The sequence below is a fragment of the Macrobrachium nipponense genome, chromosome 10 (genome assembly GCF_015104395.2).
Source record: "Macrobrachium nipponense isolate FS-2020 chromosome 10, ASM1510439v2, whole genome shotgun sequence".
In the NCBI taxonomy this organism is placed as follows: Eukaryota; Metazoa; Arthropoda; class Malacostraca; order Decapoda; family Palaemonidae; genus Macrobrachium; species Macrobrachium nipponense.
This window is the reverse complement of record NC_087204.1, coordinates 61,070,054-61,092,332: the sequence shown is the minus strand read 5'-3', so window position 1 is coordinate 61,092,332 and position 22,279 is coordinate 61,070,054. Positions and strand designations below refer to the sequence as shown.

Sequence of the window (22,279 nt, the reverse complement as noted above, 5' to 3'; positions counted from 1 at the left end):
CATTGTTCATAAGTATGTATGCGCTTTTCCCCCTTCATAAGGAAAAGTATTGTTACCATGAAAGGTAGACTATTGCAGAGAGAAGGCAAGGCCGGGATGGCCTCTGCCAAAGTATTTTTGTTAGTGTTAATGCAACTGTGCTGAAATGGGTGAGTGTTATTATATCTGTTTTGGCCAAAGTGTGGCTGGATTGTATTTGAATATTTATTTCAGAGATATTCTGTTTATATGATCTTTGATTATGCTCTTGTGTTTACCAGAGTGTTCTCCTGTCTTCAAACAGCCGTTTCTGGTAGAGGGAACTATTCTGGAAGAGGGGAACTATTTTCTGGAGAAGAGTGGGATTATTCATTGGAGAAATGGTGTACTGAATAATTACTGTGTTGACTGTGCCCGTCTGTTATGGCTAAACTAATGTTTTTGTTAGATTAATTACCGAGGGTTATCTGAGTTATTTGGACTTTGAGTTAACATTCCATTTAATCATTCTGTTAAGAATCTGAGTCATTCAGTTAATACTTCACGACTCTGATTTGATGACCTGTATAATGGAGAATCAAGAGAGAGAGAGAGAGAGAGAGAGAGAGAGAGAGAGAGAGAGAGAGAGAGAGAGAGAGAGAGAGAGAAAGCGTTACCAATTATCAGTTGTCTGCCGCTATGGCCTATTGCTACCCATTTCGTTATTATATAATATTATATATATATATATAATATTAATATATAAATATATATATATATATATATATATATATATATATATATATATATAATATATATATATATATCATATATTATATAATAATAATTTCTTTATATGTATATATTATATATAATATATATTATACATATTCATTATATATATATATATATACAATTATTTGACATTGGCCTTTATCACTCCTATATATATATATATATATATATATATATATATATATATATATATATATATATATATATATATATATAGGAGTGATATATATATATAGGATATCACTCCTTATATATATAGATATATATATATATATATATATATATATATATATATATATATTATATATATATATATATATATATAGGAGTGATAAAGGCCAATGTCAAATAATTGTACATGATTGGTCCATTAATTCCTGTGCAAGTTTCCTGGCCGCTGATTGGCCAGCAATTCATATAAATATTGCTATAGTTCATTAATAAAGTATCGTTTTCAAGATCATACCTCCTGAAACCAGTGTGTACTGAAACCCATCTTATTTTACTTCCGCTTTCCATTTCGGTGCTTTCAACTGAAAACAAATTGAAGCATTTAGAACGTGGGAAGCTAAGAGGTTGTTGTAGTCGCAACAATGCTTTAATGATTTTATTTACTTTTCTCTTTTTCCCACTTTTTCTCTTTTGACTTTATATTGTAGCCAATTTCTAACTTAGTTTGCAAACGTTAATCACATTCTTCTCAGCTCCTTCGTCAAGATGTTATTGTTTCTCACTAATTCCCTTATTATATTCTATTAATATTCTGTTTACAAATTTCAATTCAGTTCTTCAACTGAAATACTACCAGCGATATTAAAGCCGTGTATTTCGCATTAATATATATACATGGATGTATATTGTACAAATTTTACATATGAAACTATGAAGCCATATGATATTTAGGATAAAACTGGATCTATTTTTTTTTAATAGCGGTAGCTCATTCTATGAATTAAGTACCATGGAGTATAAGATCAAATTAGAGAGGAAAACTGATCGGGAAATGGTAGAAAGCAAAATTATCATAGTTACAAGTGATTTTGTAAGATCATAAACAGATACATCAATAAATTTGCAAATAATTAATTCTTCATTTAATAAGCTCAGTGAAAAATGCACTCAATGAAAATGTTGTCCAGTACGTTAATCACTTGGCTAATTTGATCTAGGTAAGAACTCTGCGTCAGGTATTGCAGATTTCTATAGTATTTGGGTTGCTTATTAAGACCTTAAGGCCTGTCCACACTAGCTGGCATGCCCATCAGGTACTTCCAGCTTATTATATTTTCTCTCGCTTTTGAAGCAGTGTTACCAGATAATCGCATCGTTCTGGCTCCATACTCGCTCGGCCAGTATAGTGGAACAGGTTATGGGAACAGTGTTTACCCGTCAGGCAGTGCCTGATAGTGTAGACAGAGCCTTCCCTTATTTTTTGGGGGTCGACTGTAATTAACCCCATGGGGCCAGTATTAAACATGACGAAATACATTTGATGCCCCAATCTCTACTGGCTTTCGTTGTTCAAGGGACCATTCCTTGCAGTCCGTGCGGAGTTATTGCCTATAATTGCCGCTGATGTTTTAAGACAAGAAAATTAGCGTACCTGTGATATACCTGAGCTTATAATCAAATAAAAGAAAAGTTTACTTATTTAATATCATGGAAGTTTTTTTTTGCTAATCAACAGAGGCCTTGAACGTTAACGCATGTTATTATAGATTCTAAAAACACCAAGGGTGGATACTTACACTTCAGGCAGGGTCTGTCGGTTGGCTAACCATAGCGGGTTTTTCATGCTAACAGCCTTCAAATATTCAGCTAAAGCTGCCTCTCCTTCCCATTCATCAACTGCAAAATTTCGATAAAACCAATAAAGTCTAGCAGTCTCATTTGGGCCATTGACCCTTTTTCCCATATATTATTTAATAATGTTATTGTGATTAAGAGTCTAAAGAAAAAAAACGACACTAGAGTACGACTGCAAAATTATTTTTAGTTTGAATTTCAATAATATATATTCCATAATGACATAAATGAAGGGAATGTCATTTTTTAAACTGAATAACGTAGTCTTCATAAATCTAATGGGTATGGAAAAGGAAAGTAAAAATATATTTGTCATATAGGACTACCTAATCTTAGGAACTTCACACTTACTGCAGTAAAATGATCAAAAAGTAGTTATCTACCATTTCTTTTATTTCTGTACTGAAAGCTATAGACAGTGTCGTCTTTCCTATTTAAAACTATTGTAATCTTTATAGGATGAACTTATGATAACGCTTCAAAGTGACCATATATTATGCACATGTATCCATGTCAACGAAACTAGCCATTCTGAATATGCCACGCATACGCCTGCATATTGTCATGAACCAATTCCTGGTTCATCAGGTTCTTAAATAATAGAGGCACGGAACTGAAGGGATCAGGGAGTCCCAAAGCAAATCAATGAGGAGGAAGCAAAATGACTAAAATAACCTTAAACTTATCTATTAATTATCAAAGTCCATCGATATATTTACAATTGAATTAAGGTAACAGCTAAAAGCATAATAAAAATTACTACAGTGGCAGCAGTTTATAGGAAATAACAAAGCTTAACACAATTACATTATCAGGGCCGTACACCTGCCCAACACCGGAGCCATAAAATTGCTCAATCCCATCACATTATATGTAAATCGCCCGAGCCATATACTGCTCATCAACCTCAATAAGAATAATGAAACACCCCAGCCATACACTTGCTCAACATCAACAATGACTTAACCACCTGAGCCATACACTTGCTCATCAACGACGACAAATATTTTAACCATTAATTTAGTAATAATATTTTAACCAACAATTTAGCAATAAATTAAACAGTAACCTTCACACATTTACAGCACCCTCAATAGTCATAATGATGAATACTCCTCCGATGGCTATGGTTTAACAATCCTTCATCCTTGAACGGTAGACAACACTAGTAGCCAACACCAGCTACTTCAAGTAACAACTCCATACTGAAGAACGTCAGTCTTAACCTGCAGGACTATCTTCTCCTCGACTTGCAGTGGCCAACAGATAACCACCATCTACTGCTGTTGAGTCCTTTAACTGCCAACCTCATCCTCAACCTGCAGGAAGATATCATTCTCGACCTGCACCGGCTAATAGGTAACCATCACCTGTTGCTGTTGAGATGTTATTCTGCTGCTGGGCTGATCTTAACTGCTGGAGGGGTGTATAATATGATCCGACTCTTGTTGAATATTTTGGGTCTGTATCTGGATAGCAATAACTGTTAAGAGGAGACCATAGTTGTCCTGTCTGTACTCGACCTGTTTGCCTTCGATCAGCTCTTGAAGGGATGGTTTCCTATCGTGGCAACTATATAATATTGATGAATAGCTATTTGATTTCTATGAGCCAGCATATGTCTCTGAAGGGTCGTTGTAGTGTGCTCAATGTAGTTTTGGCTATGAGATTTACATACCTCTGGACAAGAGAATTTGTAATCTACATTCGCACACCTCTTCTTCGACTTCCCAGAGCAATGCTGTTCTTCATTATTAGGGCTGCTACAAGGTTAGGCTTGCTATAGATTCTGAGGGTTATTGTGTGGTAAGGGGCTTTAAGGGTTACACCTCTGCTAACCATCACACATAGTGTGCAGTATTCCTCCGTGTATGCAGACCAATAATTTAGGTGAGGGTAAACAATCAGACTCTCCTTTATTGTCGTTATGTTGGGTTGGTAAAATTTGTCAATTTTCTTTAAATACTGTCGCAAATATTTCATCTGCATAGTATTTATTTGTTAACAATTGATGAATTTGGTCAAGTTCTTTATGTGTCCTTCCATAATTCGTAGTTTGTGAATGCTCTATTTGCATATGTAAGTGTTACATTAAAATAAAGAATGTATGTAAACATCCTGTAGAGTAATGCATGTAACAGGAACCAGGCCATAGGCCAAGGAGGCCAGGCAGGAAAGATTGACCAAACACCCCAGTGTGTGAACACCTGGAATCAGCAGTATCTATGTCGGACATAAACATCAACAATGCCTTCTCTGGGAATCATTTTGACTCTCAGAGACGTGGCCTATGCGACTAACCTAGTTACACATGTTAGTTCATATGTCTATATATTGAGCAGTGTTTGCTTTCCTATGATTTGTAAATGAATTGTATCTCAGACTTACCCTTCCTCTCTTAGCTTAAACATCTATTCAGAACCCTCTCTGCATCTATCCAATGATGTAAGCTACAGAAGAATATATCTTATATTTTGTACCATGTGTTTCCACGACTTAACCTTCACACCAGAAAGAAGCAATTGAAATGAAACTTAGAGAATATCCTCGCAGTCATTGGAGACATAGCTAAGAATGAATGGGGTTATACCAACTGACGTTTGCAATACAAACCAACAGTACAACTTGGTGCCTTGTTTATAAATAACGACGGAGACACCAACAATTGGTGGCGAGCGGCTCTTCTGAAGACTTACGAATGGCAGCATAGTAGTTAAACTCCACTACAAAACTTGGAAGCAGACTTTAATCATTATCAAACATCGGAAACCTACGATGTCGAGACAAGAGTATCTACAGGGTGGGGCAGAACCAATTGAGCAGTTTTGAGGAGATATAACAAAGTAATGGAGGTACATAGAGAAGAAAGTGTATTATTCTCGAGGTTAGCATAACATACCATTTACAACCTTATGTTCTGAAAATAATGTCAGCATACTGCGGGGTATGGCGTTAACTTCTTCAATAATCCACTCCCTTAGCTGTGGTAGGGTGTGAGGGCGACTTTTGAACACTCTTTCTTTCAGATGTCCCCAAAGAAAGAAGTCGCAAAAGCTCAAATCAGGTGACCGCGCAGGCCATCCTAAATCACCCCTTAGAGACACCAGGCGTCCGGGAAACATGTTTCTCAAAACATTGAGTGAAATTCGGGCTGTGTGAGCTGTAGCCCCATCCTGCTGAAACCACATGTCCCTCAAGCCTTCATTTTCAATAATCTTCCATTCTAGGTTGCATGAAATTTGCAACATTGCAACATAGCGTTCGGCATTCACGGTCACGGTCACTCCGTCCTCCTCAAAGAAGTATGTGCCTATCACTCCAAATTTTGAGATTGCATACCAAACCGTAAGCTTAGGGGAATGTAGCGGTCTTTCCTGGATGATTTGGGGGTTATGTTCAGCCCAATAGTGGAAATTTTGCTTATTTACAGCCCCACAGAGGTGAAAATGTGCTTCATCACTACTAAAGAACGCTGCCTCGGGAACAATCTTTTCAAGCATGTTCTCACAGATTTTCGCGATTGGCAAAGTCTGCTTGGTTCAGTTCTTGAGCCATCATCATTTTGTAAGGATGGAAATTCAAATCCGTATGCAGAATCCTCCTCAAACTGCATGAGGAGATTTGCAAAGCTACGGCATGCCTTTGTGCAGAACGTCTTGGCGACTGGATGATTGCTGCTCTCACCCTCTCAACATTTTCTGGTGTTCTGATGGACCTGCTTCGGCCATGTGTATCTGTTCTTAGTGTGCTACCAGTTGCCTCCAACTGCCTAACCCAGGACCAAAGTGTGTTCGCCTGAGGAACAGCATTGTTGCGTGGAATTTTGAACCGTTGCCAAAAAGCTCTCTGCGTTGCAATCACAGATTGATTGTTCTCAAAATATGCGCTCACAGCAAAACCACGATGTACTCCCGTCCACACCATGTCGGCTACTGAAATGGGGATGTCTGAGGAGGGCAACAACACCACCCTCCCCCCACTCCCCTCCCTTCCCCTCGAGCATTGACTCTTGTAAACTGCTCAATTGGTTCTGCCCCACCCTGTACAATCAACATCGTGTCTCAGGCAACGGTGCTGATGGCACCACGAGACTTAGCCTGATCTTACGAAGACGACCTTGAAACATGCGCATCTTTAATGAAATATATAAGCCTTACATAATAATATATATTGGCTTTTCGTCGTATGTTGGCCGTCATCGACAGCGTGGAACTTTGAGAACTTCCGCCGGACTTGTCTTTCGCAGAGGATCATCAACAACCCAACGGAATGGAAAACAATCGTACTATAGACAAAACATCACACGGCTTGGCAAACTGGGTCGGACGGAAACGTTGACGGAAGAAGCGAGGGCCATGACGTCATGAAAACACTGCAGACTTTCCCTTAAATAGCAGCTAAGTAAACCTTTTTATTCATTCGGTGTGTAACTTTGGTGTTCCTCTTATGCAGGTCGAGAGATTGGTGTTTCGGGGTGAGTTATGTGACATCCTTAATCTTACTTTTCTTGCAGGAATCTATCTTCATCTTTTGGTTATTCGTCCCTGCAGGCCTTTTATCTTTGCTTTTATGCCAACCCTTTTTTTTCGGAGGTTCTCCTGAAATATTTTATCATATCTTGTGTGCTTAATTTTATCATTTTGAAGGACACTTTATTATTTTCTGTGACACTTTGTCTATATAAAGCATATGCGTTTATGCAGTGAACGTGTGTATTCTTACAGATATTTTGATAGGGTTGCTAGGAATCATAGTGATAGGAAGAAACCCAAAACAAAGATGGCCACCCCTACACCCAGTAACCTGGCCATAACATTAGTTAGCACCAGATCAGCAATTGTTCCCTTTCAAGGCCGTGTTAACGGATTTTTGTCCCAGGGGGTAGAATCTTGGATTTCATCAGTGGATGCTCATTTGAAAACAAAATGCATCACTTTACCATTCCTACAGCTACAGGAAGCTAAAAGCTTCATTGACTTTGCAAAAGGGGATGCGGGATCCTACCTTAGAGGGGTTTCATTTCAAGAGGCAGATACATGGGATGAATTTAAAATTAGATTACGCTCCATTTATGGCAGTGAGGAGGCCTTGGATGCGCTTTTGGCTTTGAGGAATATTTTCAATTTGGTCTCTATGACTCATCTTAGCATGGTGGACAGGGCAGCCCTAATTGCAGACTGATTGAATGAATATCTGGATAATTTGAATAAATCTACTTAGGTTACGGGGAAGGACATGGCTGTAAAAGATTTTATTAGACTCACATACTTAACTTTCCTAACAGCTATGTTACCAGAAGCCTTGGTACGGTGTTTTGATGAAGAGCTATTGCCCGACAACACGGAATTAGACATCTATAAACAAATTAAGAAACATATGTCTAAAGGTGCAGACTTAGATCCCTCACTTGTTCAAGTTTTTGCAAAGAATGAAAGTAAACCACAGCAAGTAAATGTAGTTAATAGTAATGCAGCAGGGATAACTTGTATTAATTGTAAAAGGTCGGGACACATGATAGCAGATTGTCATACTCATTATTGTTCAATTCATAATAGCTCAAGTCATGCTTACACTCGTTGTTTTTTGCGCAATCGGGCACAGGGTAATGCTAAAAATACACAGAATGCTGCCAATGATAATAATAAGAAGAATCCACATTACCACAAAAAGAAACAAGTAAACAGTAACTCTGCTCAGAATCTGAAACATGCAAATCGGGCTTCAGGAAACTCGGTTCCTGGGCCGTCTAGTCAAAACAATCAAAGTCAGTAAAATTTTCAGAGTATTCAAAGCAAAGCAAATATCATGTAATTAACTCCAGTGGTGGGGAGAGTGATGTTGGGTCATTCGTATCTACATCTTTTGAATTAAAAAATAAATTTAATCACCTATAAGACTTATGTGAAACACAGAATTTTCCTATGAATCACATGACTGTATCCAAAAAATCAGTGCAGGTTCCCGTAGATTTTCATCGAATTCATGCTATAATCAGTAATTATGAATTACTCCCTACTTTGCACGCCGGAAATCTAGAATATCAGCCATTTACATTGTTTTTTTATTCTGGTAGTCCGCGTAATACCATGGACTTATGGACTCACCGTTTGCTGTTTTCGAACTTCCCTATTGAGAGGTCCGGAGTACGACTTTCGGGAATCGGCTGGCCTCTGAGAGGTTGAAGGAAGAAAGGTAAAGGATGCCAAGGATTCCATAACCCCTGGAGGAACCGATAGGCTCTCTCTGCACTAGTGCTCTGACACAGTGCCACATTCTTATAGAGGATTCTGGCCTTTCTACATCCAGAGGAGAGTGCCAGATTCTGCTATTTCTACCTCTTTTTTATCTCTTTTGCGACTGTTTCTATTTTTGTACTTTCCATATCCCTTTAGAGTTTCCTTCCCTCTTCATCTTTGCCTCTTAGGCACCCCTTTCTGTTGTACACTTTGCTTAAGCAGAGGCCCCCATTCGCCAGGAATCTTGGCCTTATGAATTAGTACTTCATTAAGCACTAATATACTGGCATACTCAGCCTCCAAGATATGCCTCTTTAAAGCCCATATGCTTATCATAATAAGTGCCACTCCTGCACCATATCCATTTAAAAAGACTATACACCTTTATAGCCAGCAAGAATGTTATACATTTAACTTAGCCTAATAAGCCAATATTATTTTAAAGCATGGCTCGTTTATATATCGTTCAGTCTCATTTTACTTTTTGATTAAGTATTTCTCCCTAGTCTCGAGAGTTTTCTGTAATTGTCAGTGTTATCTGATGAGATCTATACTCTGTATAATTTTGTCTATTTCCTGAGGAGGATTACTCCTTTCCTTAATTCTATCCTTTAATTTACCATAATATTCTCTTAGGAGAAAGTGCTTATACTGTAAGGCAGAAGTAATACATTCTATAGGGTATTATTTATCATAACACTTAGCCCACTGGCACAGGGTCATTCATTAAGAAATTCTGGGTAAAATAACCACCCACGAACGTGCTGTACTGCCCCTTCAGGGCTAATTAATAGCATGCCTTGCCTTATGTTTATCTACAGTGTCTTGCATGATAGAATTAAGATTAAGCATATCGACCCTATTTTTCAAGGTTGGTATAATTTTAAGTAATAACTAATAGAACTTCTTAGTAGATTATGGTGTGACAATCATCTTTAATTTGACAAGATATCTCAGTTCCGTGTATCTTTGTCACACTTTTGTTTCCTTAATTCCTCAGAAGAAATTATCTTAATTTAATGTTAATCATAAATTAAAGTGAACTAATAGTTTCCACGTCACTTGCTATTCTACGTTTATAAATTTAGAATCAATATCATGTATTGGAAATTCTGAATTTTCTAGTTCACATTTAGCTTAAGTCAAGTTAGCCTTTTATTGCTTCATTGCTGCTCAAGAAGTACATTAACCTTTAAGTGCTCTGCTAGTAATGTAAGAACAAAAAATAACAAGCACTTGTTGATTTAAACTTGCAGTTTTATATTCGCAGAGTTAATTTTAAGTTGTCATGAGATGAATCATATGCGTGGAAGAATTAGTTATTTTCCCTTGTTGATGTTTATTTCTACCATTCCAACCAGTCTAATCTACCCCTTTTAGTTTATTTGATGAAACTGTAACTTAGGGTCACATTTATATACAAATTTTAGGTTTCTGCATTCCTTAAGACATGTCTTGGAGCAATCTGCTTTTAAAAGGTGTTTTGTTTTGATGTCATCAAGTCTTTAATACATCCAAGTTATTCAAGTTTTATGTTTAGTCTTATTCCCTACTTGGCTTATTGCTCTCATACTGGTGGCCATTAACATTTTTTCACTAATGAATATGAATAAGTCAAAGGCAATTCTAATCAACTAACCCTCTAGGTCTTTGATGTGTAACAGGGTGGCTTTTTAGTCTTTCTGCTAATTTGGTAACCATTCCAACACTTGACAGACCAGTTATACTCACATTTACTCGATGGAAATGAGTATCGCTTAGTGTAAATGATCTGTTGATTATTTCCTCCCCTTTTCCAGCAAACTCGGTGTTGTTGTTTTAGCAATATTTTTGTAATCTTAAAATCTTCATTGTCTGAAAGGTGGAGGTACCTATCTCTTTTTCGGCAACATAAATCGAATATTCCATTTCCTCCCCCTTCCTGCTTTAAATTGGAACTGTTTTAGAAAAGATATGCTTTATGTTGTATTGCTAATTTTATATACAATATATATATATATTATATATATATATATATATATATATATAATATATACTTAAGCTTATATATATCATATAAATATTAGATTAGTATATTATATATAATATGTGTGTGTGCATGTGCGTTGTGCGTGCATGCGCACGTGAATGCGTGAACATGCTTTCCTGTGAGTTGTGAATTTTCATAATTTCCCTGTTCGTCATATCATAGCCGCCTATATTCTATGTTTGAATATTACTGTCTTTTTCTTTGTTATCCTTGCTTTTATATCCTTTTTTAACCCTGCAAGGATTAAGCCTCAGAGTGTTTTTGCAGACAAAGTTATTTTTGTCGCCCTTCTACAGAGATATAGTAGGTGTACATAAAACTATTCTATGGATGTGTAAATCATCATTGTTATATAACTGTAAACATAGGGCTCCTCTCGTCTAGGTCAATCGTAGAACAACATCTAAAAATGAAGATCCAGCAGGAATACCTCTTTCTACATTCAATATAAAATAATATCAATATATAAATGTATTTTGACGTATAGTTTCGAGAAGATTGTCTCTGAAAACTGGCTTAATCCATTACAGGAAAAGCCTCTAGCTATTTGATAAGACCTATAGGTGAACATGAATGAATTTGCTTACCAAGAATTCAAAAGGTTCTACATTATCTTGTTTTTATTTTGGAGACGTCAGCAGGACATATAAACCCTTTCACTAGTTAGCCCTTAAACGCTGAGCCGCTATTTACCAAAGTGTCTCTCGTAGGCCGGCGGCGTTCGGGAGTTAGCGCCGAAACGGAAAAAAAGTTTTTTCAAAAAATCACAGCACGCTTAGTTTTTAAGATTAAGAGTCATTTTTGTATTTCAAAAATTCACCATAAATCGAAATATTGTGCTAGAGTTTTCCATTTTGTTGTAAAATGAAGGTAAATGCTTGAATATTACTAGAATGTAAGAGGAGTTTTAGCTTACAATTGCCTTTTTCGACCATTTCGGTCGGGTCAAAGTTGACCGAAGGTTGAAATTTGGCACTTATCATGATTTATATGAAAATATTTCAAAACTGATAAAAGCTACAACAATGGATTGTTTTTTTGTTGTATTCTACATGAAATTGCACATATTTTCATATATAAAACTTTATGTAACGGCTAATATAAAACGGTGCAAACATTACAACAAACTGACGACAGAATTTCTGAGATGCATCGCTGATGCTTTTTGGTGTGAGAAGAATTCGCGCAAGCGCGCCTGAGTAACGCTTGTAAACAAAACAACAGCTTGATCTGTGAACTCCCAGCATCCCTCAAGGTGCGTGATTTCAAATTTTTGGTAAACTAGGCCTATAACTATTTTTCCGCAAATATTAAAAAAAACTTTTTCTAGTCAACGTACCGTACGTCCGATTAGCACCCGACAGACAATTTTAGTTGATGGATAATACGTCCAATAGACGTTTAAGGGTTAAGTTTCTGTTAATGTTAAAAAAAAATAAACATTTCTCTTTGCTTACAACTGCGATTATGATTTCAACCCTGTTTTGAAAATCTTCCAATATTTTCTTGATATTTAACTAGAGATCATCCTATTTATTGCTTTACATGAGTCAGTTAATAAACATGATTTGGTCACTGATATCCGAAGTTCTGGTAATCATATGCCTTTTTTTAATAGGAAAAGGCACATTTCTAAATAAGAATACATGATTTTGCAAGCAAAATCCAGAGCTTCATGACGTAAACATGTTAAGTAAAATCGCCTCTCATCATTGTTTTACAGGTACTTGTAGTAAAGCCTCATATTTTGATTTTTTACCTTCCCTTCAAAATAAATGTGCTAACACGATCAACTTTGACAGAATTGATCATCAAACTCACTTGTGTCCTTAGCAGCATTGTCAAATGACTGTGCCCGTCAGTTATATTGAATATTTTCATATTGTATTGGTCAATTAAATAATAATTGGACGATTTCTGTTTAAATATTCAAGTGAAATACGATACCCATCAAAAATATGTGATGCACATATTTGTGACAATTTGAAATATAATTTCCCAACAGCAAACATGTTATCGTGCAACATTCATAAAGGACGTAAAAAATAAAATATTTATGTCTTGCAATATTCTTACAGGTCTGAATTTTTAAAAATTAAGTAATCATTTCACATGCATAAGTGCAAAAAGTTGTAAATAGCATTTTGCTAATCAAAAAACAGAATTCATGGGTCATTTCGCATCGCCAGCATTCCTAATGCGTTATTGAGTTTTATGAAAAATACACTGAAACGAAGTCCAAAACATCCAGCTTACTTCCTATATGTTGACCTTTCCATATCATACTATGAGTCTCACCTCTTGCCAGCATGGATCCAGGGGTCACCTCGCAAGCTTCTCTTGCTTCGTCCCAAGTCAGGGGAAAAGTCGATGGTAGCATCGAGTATCCCCATCCAACCCAAGGATTTCCGTTACCATCTCCAACCTCATGTATCAATGTCAAGTCTCCTTTGCAACGTACCTACAAAAAAATAATAATACAGATGAAGGGGATGATGATATTAAGAATTCAGTGTGACGCTATTAATGTAATTAAATTCACGATAATTCTAAAACTGGTGCACTCATATCTTATTTTAGATATATGAATATTTGTTTTGTGCCATTCCTGTTGCTTGCGGAAGCAGTATGATGTTCAGTGCTGGAAAATGTGTTAACTCAATAGACTAAGTGGCAACACGCCAGCGCGCAGGTAATTAAAAGTTCGTTAACCTGAATTCTTGGAACCTCCTCAGAGGAATGTCTAGCCTTAACTGGTTTACAGGTAGGGTATTGGGGCATGTGAGTTCGTTTGTACATACCTGTGTGCCTCGAGCTTAGACCTTTTGTGAAATAATATTTAATTCTGATTTGGGCTTTGACATACCGGGACGTTTGGGTTTGAACGGTCGCCTGAATGGTGTGTTTTAAAAATGGACATTGATCGCTTTATTTTCTATTTTTTATTTTGTGTCATTGATTGCATTATTTATATCTTGTACAATCCATTTTTTTAAATCACGTGTTTTGATGATGTGAAAACATTATGTGCCCAGGACTAAGAGGAGATGTTTATTTTTAGATGTTTCTCATCTATGGGGATGACACATGTATTTCATGTAACAAATTATGGGTACATGTATGAACTTAAAAGAATCTGGCTGTTGTGGGAATATATAGCCAATTGAGACAGGTACAACTAACTTAAAAATGAAGAGACTTGTAGTAACGATGTAGAGACGTTAGTGTTACAGTGGTGCAATGTTTTTGTGAAGTTATTTATTTGCTTGTATTCTTAATCATTTTCTCCCTTATGACTGGTTATCATAATTAACCTGCTTAAGTTTTTTTGGGGGGTGGGTGAGAATAAATTTTATTTTTGTAAAGGGAATTTAATTTCACACATGCTATGAGAGAGAGAGAGAGAGAGAGAGAGAGAGAGAGAGAGAGAGAGAGAGAGAGAGAGAGAACTAATCGGTGTACAGGTACATGATGCCAACTGAGCTCAAGGTAAGGCCAAGTACCTTGGGTAATGGTATAACAGTGGTGGCAGCAAATTAATTGCGTTACCAAAGGGTTGAGAATTTACACCGAAGAGGGATTGTATGGATGATGTGAATTCAGTAGGATATAGGTACACCTTATTATTACACACTTTTCACAGGGAGTTGCCTGGGGTGAAATGTGGAGCAGCTGGTATTCCGTCAGTTAAAGGAAGTTTCATAGCGTCGGCAATTTTCTATTGCGAGTGTGTCTCAGAGTCTCTTCTATTCAGTCTTCTTTGATGAGTGATTTGGTTAAAAGGGGGAGGCGTTTAACTATTATCGGGTGTTTTCATCATGGTTTTTTATGAGTCTTTTGAGTTTCATTTTCGTGCAATTAACATTCTTGTTTTATCACTTTTCTGCCTGTTGTTTTTCTCTTATGAATTATTATGAGATGGCATAGGTTGTTTATATGTGCTGACTTTATTAGTGTGCAAAAGATAATGATGTCAGACGGGCAGGCATTGGAATAATTGGCAATGTCTACATGGAGAGGGACAATAAATTGCCTTCACCTCAAGAATTCAGCCATCTCTTTCAAAATCCTCAGAATGAGATCAGGCTTCAACAGTTCTTGATGAAAGAATTTCAACGGCATGCTCATCAGAAACCAAATGTGCTCGTCTTATATTCCGTACAAAACAAATGTTGTAACTTAAGTACTGGTGCTGATGACCTTAGAATTCCAGCCCTTGAATGTCTTCATACAGAAGCTGACATCATTATCTTTTACGTCTATTGTAAATTGAGACTGGAATATTCAACAGCTCCAGTAATAACAGATGCTGAGGACTCATACATCGTAGTGTTGTCGGCCTATGTTTCACACCATGTTGATGGTACCCTCGGTATAAAAAGGCAACAAGCAACATATGACTGCTCCCAAATTTGTCCTAAGGGTATTGTTCCTGTCATTATTGCTTTGCACATCTTCACAGGATCAGATGCAACTACAGCATTTTTTGGTTATGGAAAGAGGGCTGTATGTGACAACATAGCGAAATCAAGACAAGACAAATAGTTTCTACAAACACTTAGGTCAAGCCTTCCAGTCTCACAGAACACTCTAAGCAGCAAGAAAGAGTTCACCATTCAATTTGTGTATAATGACAAAGTCAGCAAAACTCTAGGAGAAACTCGTGCTTCAAAGTGGAAAATGATGAAACGTAAGTCAACACTTCAGATCCCTCCAGATCAAGACTCACTCCAACTTAAGATTATTTGAGCAAACTATCAGGCGTTTGCTTTGAAGAACTTTCATCAACCATTACTTGACTGTTCCCCACTAGAGCATGGCTGGATCTTAAATGCTGGAAAATGCCTACCTCTCCGTAATACCAAGTCAGCTCTTCCAGAAAGACTACATCTTCTTAGAGATTCACATGCCATGGACATAGGCACAGAAACATTAACAGATTCTGATTCATGTGGTTCAGACGTAGATGAAGTTGATGACTATGACTTTTGAATATTGAAGTTCTATGTTATGTTAGCAGTCTTTTTTTGTATATATATTTTTCTTACATATTTCACCCGCTCACACACAAATTGCACATTTGCATTTAAAGAATTCAGTATATGCTGGTAGAAATATTAATACAATTCATTAATGATTTGATATCTCTTTTCCTTTTTCTTATATGGAATGTCAGTTAATCATGCTCACACAATGAGTTGTACTTAAGCAATGACAATTAGCATATAAATGGCGGCCATATTGGAGTTTGTTCTTCATTTATCAATTATGATTGATATAATTTTCAACAAATGCTATAAAAATAAATGTCTTACTTGTTCTGAGTGCAAATACACTTAAGTGGAAATACACACCACTGCTGATTGTTAACATATACTGATAAATGAATGGTCTAAGAGAACTTGACGGCCATCTTGGATTTTGCCACTTAACAGCGTTAGCCCAAGGGGTTAAGTGAGGTTGTGGCTGAATATTCAGATGGTATTGCCTTGAAGGCGGATAAATTGGGGTTAACTAATGTGCTAGACCACAGGGTAGAGTTGGAAGGAGTGACTAAACCAATTTTTGTCCCATCATATAGGATACCCTTTAAGATTAGGGAGTTGGTTGATCAAGAGGTTAACACACGATAAGTGTGGATTTTAGGAAACTGAATGAGAAGACCATTCCAGATAGGTATCAGGTGACATGTCTCCCAGATTTATTTGTGGAGATTGTGTTTTTGCAAGTGCCACTTAGAGAGGAGAGCAGAAAACTTACAGCATTTTCCATTCCTAAAGGACAATATAAATTTACACAAATGCCTTTTGGTTTGATAGGTAGTCCTATGACATTTATGAGGCTAGTGAATAACGTCTTGTACGGGATGTTGGGGAAACAAGTATTTATCTATATGGACGATATCTTGATTGCTACAGAGTTTATAGAGGAACATTTAGAGGTGCTTAGGGAAGTCCTTAGGAGGCTTAGAATGGCAGGTCTGAAAGTTAAACTAGCCAAGTGAGATTTCTTGAAGAAACAAATTGTATATTTAGGACATGGAATTTTTAAAGATGGTATTTGAGTAAACGATGACAAAGTCAAAGCTATCGTAGATTTTCCTACACCCAAGGCTAAGAATCAGGTCTGCGAATTAATGGGGAAGGCGCGGTTTTCCGTAGGTTTGTGAAAGGGCTTTCCATATTGTCAGCACCTTTGACAGATGCATGAGGGATAATGTACTGTATTCATGCAGTGAGGCTCAGCAGAGAGCCTTTCAGAAAGTCAAAGAAGCTTTAATGAGTCCTCCAGTTTTGAAATTTCCAGATTTCTCATTGCCTTTCACATTAGTGACAGATGCCAGTCTTGAGGGGGTAGGTGCTTGCTTAATGTAGAAATTTGAGGGTAAATTACATCCTATTGCTTTCTACAGTAGAACGTTTAAAACATGAGTGAGTAATGAAAGGTTAATGGCTACTGTGGATCAGGAAGCATTTACTGTGGTGTCTACTTAGGTTCATTTTAAGATGTTGTGGGGAATATAGTGGAAGTCCTTACAGATCATAAGCCGTTGTCAGATCTTTTTAATAAACCAGATCTTTAACCTAAGAGGGCTAGGTGGTTTTTGACAATTAGAGATTTTGATGCTAATCTCAAGTATATTGAGGGCAAATATTATGTTGGAGCAGATGCCCTTACTAGGAATTTTGTGGACACGGAGGATGATCATGATTGTGCTTTAAATGGTGAATGTATAGATTGGGATATCAGCTTAGTGGATAAGAAACAAGATGAGGATGAGATTTTAGCAGATGCAAAGGCGTGTCTTAGAGGTAAATTAGTGAGAAAGGGTTATAAGTTACCTTTTGCTGGTCTGGAATTACAGGGTAATTCATTTGTGGTAAAAATTATATATAAGTTAAGGAGTAGTGAGGATAAAGGGGATACAACACAGGTCGTGGTGCCAAAAGACTCAATTCCAGTGGTTTTAGATATTGTCCATTTTAAATTTGGTAGTCCACATTTCGGGATAGAGAAGATGCATCAAAGAGTATGTGAAAAATTTTTCTGGAACAATATGTTTTCTTCCTTGGAGAATTTTGTTAATGGTTGTTCAGTGTGTACTTTCTGTAAATAGGCGAGGGTTACTTCTTGTGAATTGGGGTCTTTTCCTATCCTTGATAGGCCTTATTAAGGGTGCATATGGATCTTTTGACGAATTTTTGTGAATCAGGGTATGGTTATAGACATATGTTGGTGGTTATGGACGACCTAACGGGGTTTGTGGAGATTTTTCCATTAAAGAATAAGGTGGCAGACGAGGTTGCAGTTGCATTTTTCCATGGGCATGTTTGCCGATATGGAGTACCTGAAGTGCTTATTACAGATAATGGGAGAGAATTTGTGAATAAGACATTAGTGTTCTGCTGAAGTTATGGTGATACAGAATGTAATTATAATTCTGTATAGACCAGAAGCTAATGGGTTGTGAGAGTGTGCTAATAGGAAGGTTCTCAAGGCTCTTAGGGTTACAGTGGGTGGCAACAATTAGAACTGGAACTGATATAGAGATGTTGTTCTACATAACATAAATACAATGGTTAGTGACATGATTGGTGTGTTGCCTCTTGAAGCATTATTTGGTCATTCTAGGTCAGGGTGTGTTCGATTTGTTGTTTATACCTTCTCATTGGGACAATATAATTAAATCGTTAATTGCTATAGCTAAAGAGAGATATGCACATCTTAGCAATCGCAAGTTGAAGACGCAAGAAATGGTTGAGAGAAGTAATGCAAAATCAGGCAACACAAAAATTGCAGTTGGGATAAGGTATTTTTAAAGATTAATATCAGAAGTGAATTAATTTATAAATAGGGGTCCAAATTTGAAGGCCTGCTTTGTGTTATAGAAAAGAAAAAAAAAGGAAATAAGTTTGTTGTTCTGAATGAAGATATGGCGATGATTAGGTTAACACATATATCTAAAAGACAACTTACCAGTAACAATGGGTGGAGGGTTGTTTTTTTTTTTTTTGGGGGGGGGGGGCCTTATTATGGTTTTCTTTAGCTTTCCTATGCTCGCAGATGTGGTTATTTTTAGAATAATTTGTCAGTTTGTTTTTCTTTTTTTACCAAGGAAGTTGTGCATCAATAGAGTCATTTGCATCATTTCGTGCTCTCTTTTGCATTTTTTAGTTATTGGAATCATATATAGTTTTGGAATGTAAAAGTTATGTAGTAGTACCGTGGAGTTGCATGGACATTTTGAAGATTTGGGAAAAATATTTAATATCTTGCAATTTTCTATTGAGGAGATTTGGTTTGACTTGTTTTATATATAGTACACACTATAATTTTAAATGTTGAGAAAGATACCAATTCTTTCTTTGTTGGATGAGATTAAATCTCAATTGTGAGGGGTAATAGCGCCTTCACAGTGGTGTTTCTTTTTTTTTTTTTTGCTGATTTTATATTTCTTGGGGAGTTTAATGTGTTTTTTTTTTATGTAGTGACTTTTATAGATATTATGGGATAATTAAGGTTTGTTTGTAGTCGCGTAAGACACCCTTTTCCTAGTATACGTAATGGTTCTGTGGTAATGTTACAGGGGATAGTGACTGTGTAATAGGAGATAAATATCAGGCTTCAGTGATAGATTTTAATGATAGATGAACATTAGTTCGCAATAAAGACATTTGTTACATTAGAGGATTTGTTTTGAAGGAGGTTGTGTTAGGTGATAATGTAGCTCAGTTGACCCATGATGTGACACTGACAGGCTGTAGTTTTATGCCAGTTCTCAACACCTACGTAGCAATGAGCATGAAATGATCATTGACGACTTAATGTACAAAAGGTCATCTAATGGAAGTCTGTGGGAATTCATCAACAGGTTGTAAGCTGTTTTCTTTGGATTTCATCATCCTTAACTGGACAGTCTACAAATCGTCTGCCAACATATTTTGGAAGCACGTTCGACATCAACATGGGTGGTGGAATTGCCAGCTCCAGTGGAGATCACAACAGTGCCAGCATCAAAGCAAGAAAATATGGACAATGGGGATTTATTTAATAATCATGGACTTAGGTTGGCTATAGTTTTAGTTGTAGTGTAAACAATCTTTTTATAATGTGTTTAACCATAGTCTTGAATGTAGGCATTTGTGTTGCTTTAATCCTGGGTAGGTAAATAGGCCCCAGAGGAACATGTTCCCACGCAGAACAGCATTTCTTGTAATAACAAGAAGGGACATCAGTGTTTGGTGAATTTTTAAGCTACACAGAGTTAGTTCTCAGTGTGCCTTGACCCAAGAGCAAATGTGCTGTATTCGGTTGCCGATGTTTACCATTTTGGAGTTATTTGAAGTGTCACTGGTCCCCAGGTGGGTACCATATTACTTAACTTGTTCTTGATATGGATTTTGGTATACACTTACATTTGTTATCATATCTATATGTTATTTGTGCAACTTAGTGAAACTGCCTGGTAATAGAGCTGGATGATGTACCTTGCCAGTAATGTAGGTGGTGTGGTGCAGTTCTGCCACATCTTGCCAACAGGTAGTGAGGGTGGCACCCTGACACTGTGAGACTACCTTCATCTCATTCTACTTGAGGGATGCTGCCCAAAAGTCCTTTGAGACCTTTTTGTCAGGGCCTGTAGTGGGGGCTGTGGTTCAGTAAGCAGTGTAACTACTGGGATCTGCCCAGGCATCAAACAGCTTATTTAAGCGTGTGTGTGGCTCCTGAGGGAAGTGAGTGTTTTTATACTGCTCCATTCTCCCTCGCACAACCCAGGCCACAAGTATTTGTGCTGCAGTACAAGCTGAACCTGAATGAGTACATTAGGAACCCCAGTTCTACTAATCTAGAATGTTAGTTCTCATCTACCCTTCTATTACAAGGTGGGTGGGGGATGCAAAGTAGAATCTTTTATCCTAACACATTGCTAGCATAGTCCATACAAAGGCTGAATGACTGTTTCCCTTCTCTGAAGGCTATCAGGTTCTTCAGGATTAATCTAATGTGATTTCGGTCCATTACCATGCAACAGGGATGGAGAAAAGTACTGCCCCACTCTCTGGAGCAGTGCCAGAGGAGCAACATCCCCCTTGGCCTAGGGGCAGTGTCCACATGGCAGCAAGGACCGCTGTGGCAATGTCAGCAGATCTTCCAAGACAGTGCTAGCAGAGCCTCACCAATACCCCATTTTTCTGCCTAGTGGTACTTCACTCTGCCTAACTATGGATTCCATTTCACACCTTAATGGTAAGTCTTCATATATGAACAGATTTGAGTTTGTATCCCCATAGAAACAGTTGCCAGAATTTTAAAGTAATTTGTAATTTTTCTAGGTATACAAACAACAGTTTTTCATATTGGAGGTTCAATATGGACCAAAAGAACAATGGATAGTGTCCGCTGGATGAGAATGTGCATCACCTCTCCTCATATCCAGTCAATCGGTAAACAGCTGATCCTGTGCATTTGCCATTCGCAGGAAGGATTCATTGAATATATGAGAGGCTAAGGTTTGTATGTTTAACAAAAAAATGCATATAAACACACACACACACACACACACACACACACACACACACACATATATATATATATATATATATATATATATATATATATATATATATATATATATATATGAGAATGTTTTTAATGCTCTGCATTATTCTTCAACTGTCTAGGCTGGCAAAACTAGAGGCTAATAAACTGACAATACTTAAGATCACACTACAACCCTTTGACCACTATTTCAGTCATCAACGTATTTGTCAGCATGCCACCACAATACCAATGTGTTCTGGCATCATACTTTCTTTATTTCTCCTCTATCATCACTAGTATTGTATAGGATAATTTTGCAATTATTTTCACAAAATGTCACTAAGAAACCAGTTCTTAGTGAAAAACCAGTTCTTAGTGAAGTTTGTGAAAATTAGTGTAAATCTATCCTATACAATACTGGTGATGAAAGAGGGCAAATAAAGAAGCAAGCTTTTATAACTGTATTACGATGCCGAATAGTCAACAGAGCCTTTTCATCTTTAAAACCTTTGATACTTTTAGTGCAAGCTTCATTCAGTTGTGGATCACAGCATTGGGTTAACTTCCCAATCCTCTATTCAGCTGTGTGGCAGGACATTGCAACCCTCTTTGGTTTTGTGGAGAACTTTGTTTAAAGAGTGTTGGTGCAATCCCATGCTAAGCACACTATGGCTTCCTAGTTCCTAGTGGGTCATTGACTTGTGTAAATAAAAAAAATAAGTGATTATAGATTTATGTATATATATAATTGTATTGTTAAAACCCATCAGTACATTTTGTTAATGTAAGTTCTTTGCAAATATTACTATCAATAAAGATTAGTGACTGTGTATTTTGCTATCAAAAGTCTGTTGTTTTCTTTGTCCTCCTTTGATTTTCCCTCTTTTACTGAAAATGCATGTCATCTAAGGCT

General features: G+C 36.9%; 1 protein-coding gene across 5 annotated transcripts in view; it reads right to left on the bottom strand.

Annotated features, from left to right (window-relative positions):
- Positions 1 to 22,279, bottom strand: part of LOC135223639 (uncharacterized) — a 466,317-nt gene that overhangs the window by 130,964 nt on the left and 313,074 nt on the right. For all 5 annotated transcript variants that reach the window (XM_064262269.1, XM_064262270.1, XM_064262272.1 and 2 more), the window contains 2 exons: positions 13,123 to 13,285; positions 2,502 to 2,601 (listed from right to left, as the gene is read on the bottom strand). In XM_064262269.1, coding sequence (XP_064118339.1) covers positions 2,502 to 2,601; positions 13,123 to 13,285 — 263 coding nt within the window. The remainder of the gene's footprint in view (positions 1 to 2,501; positions 2,602 to 13,122; positions 13,286 to 22,279) is intronic.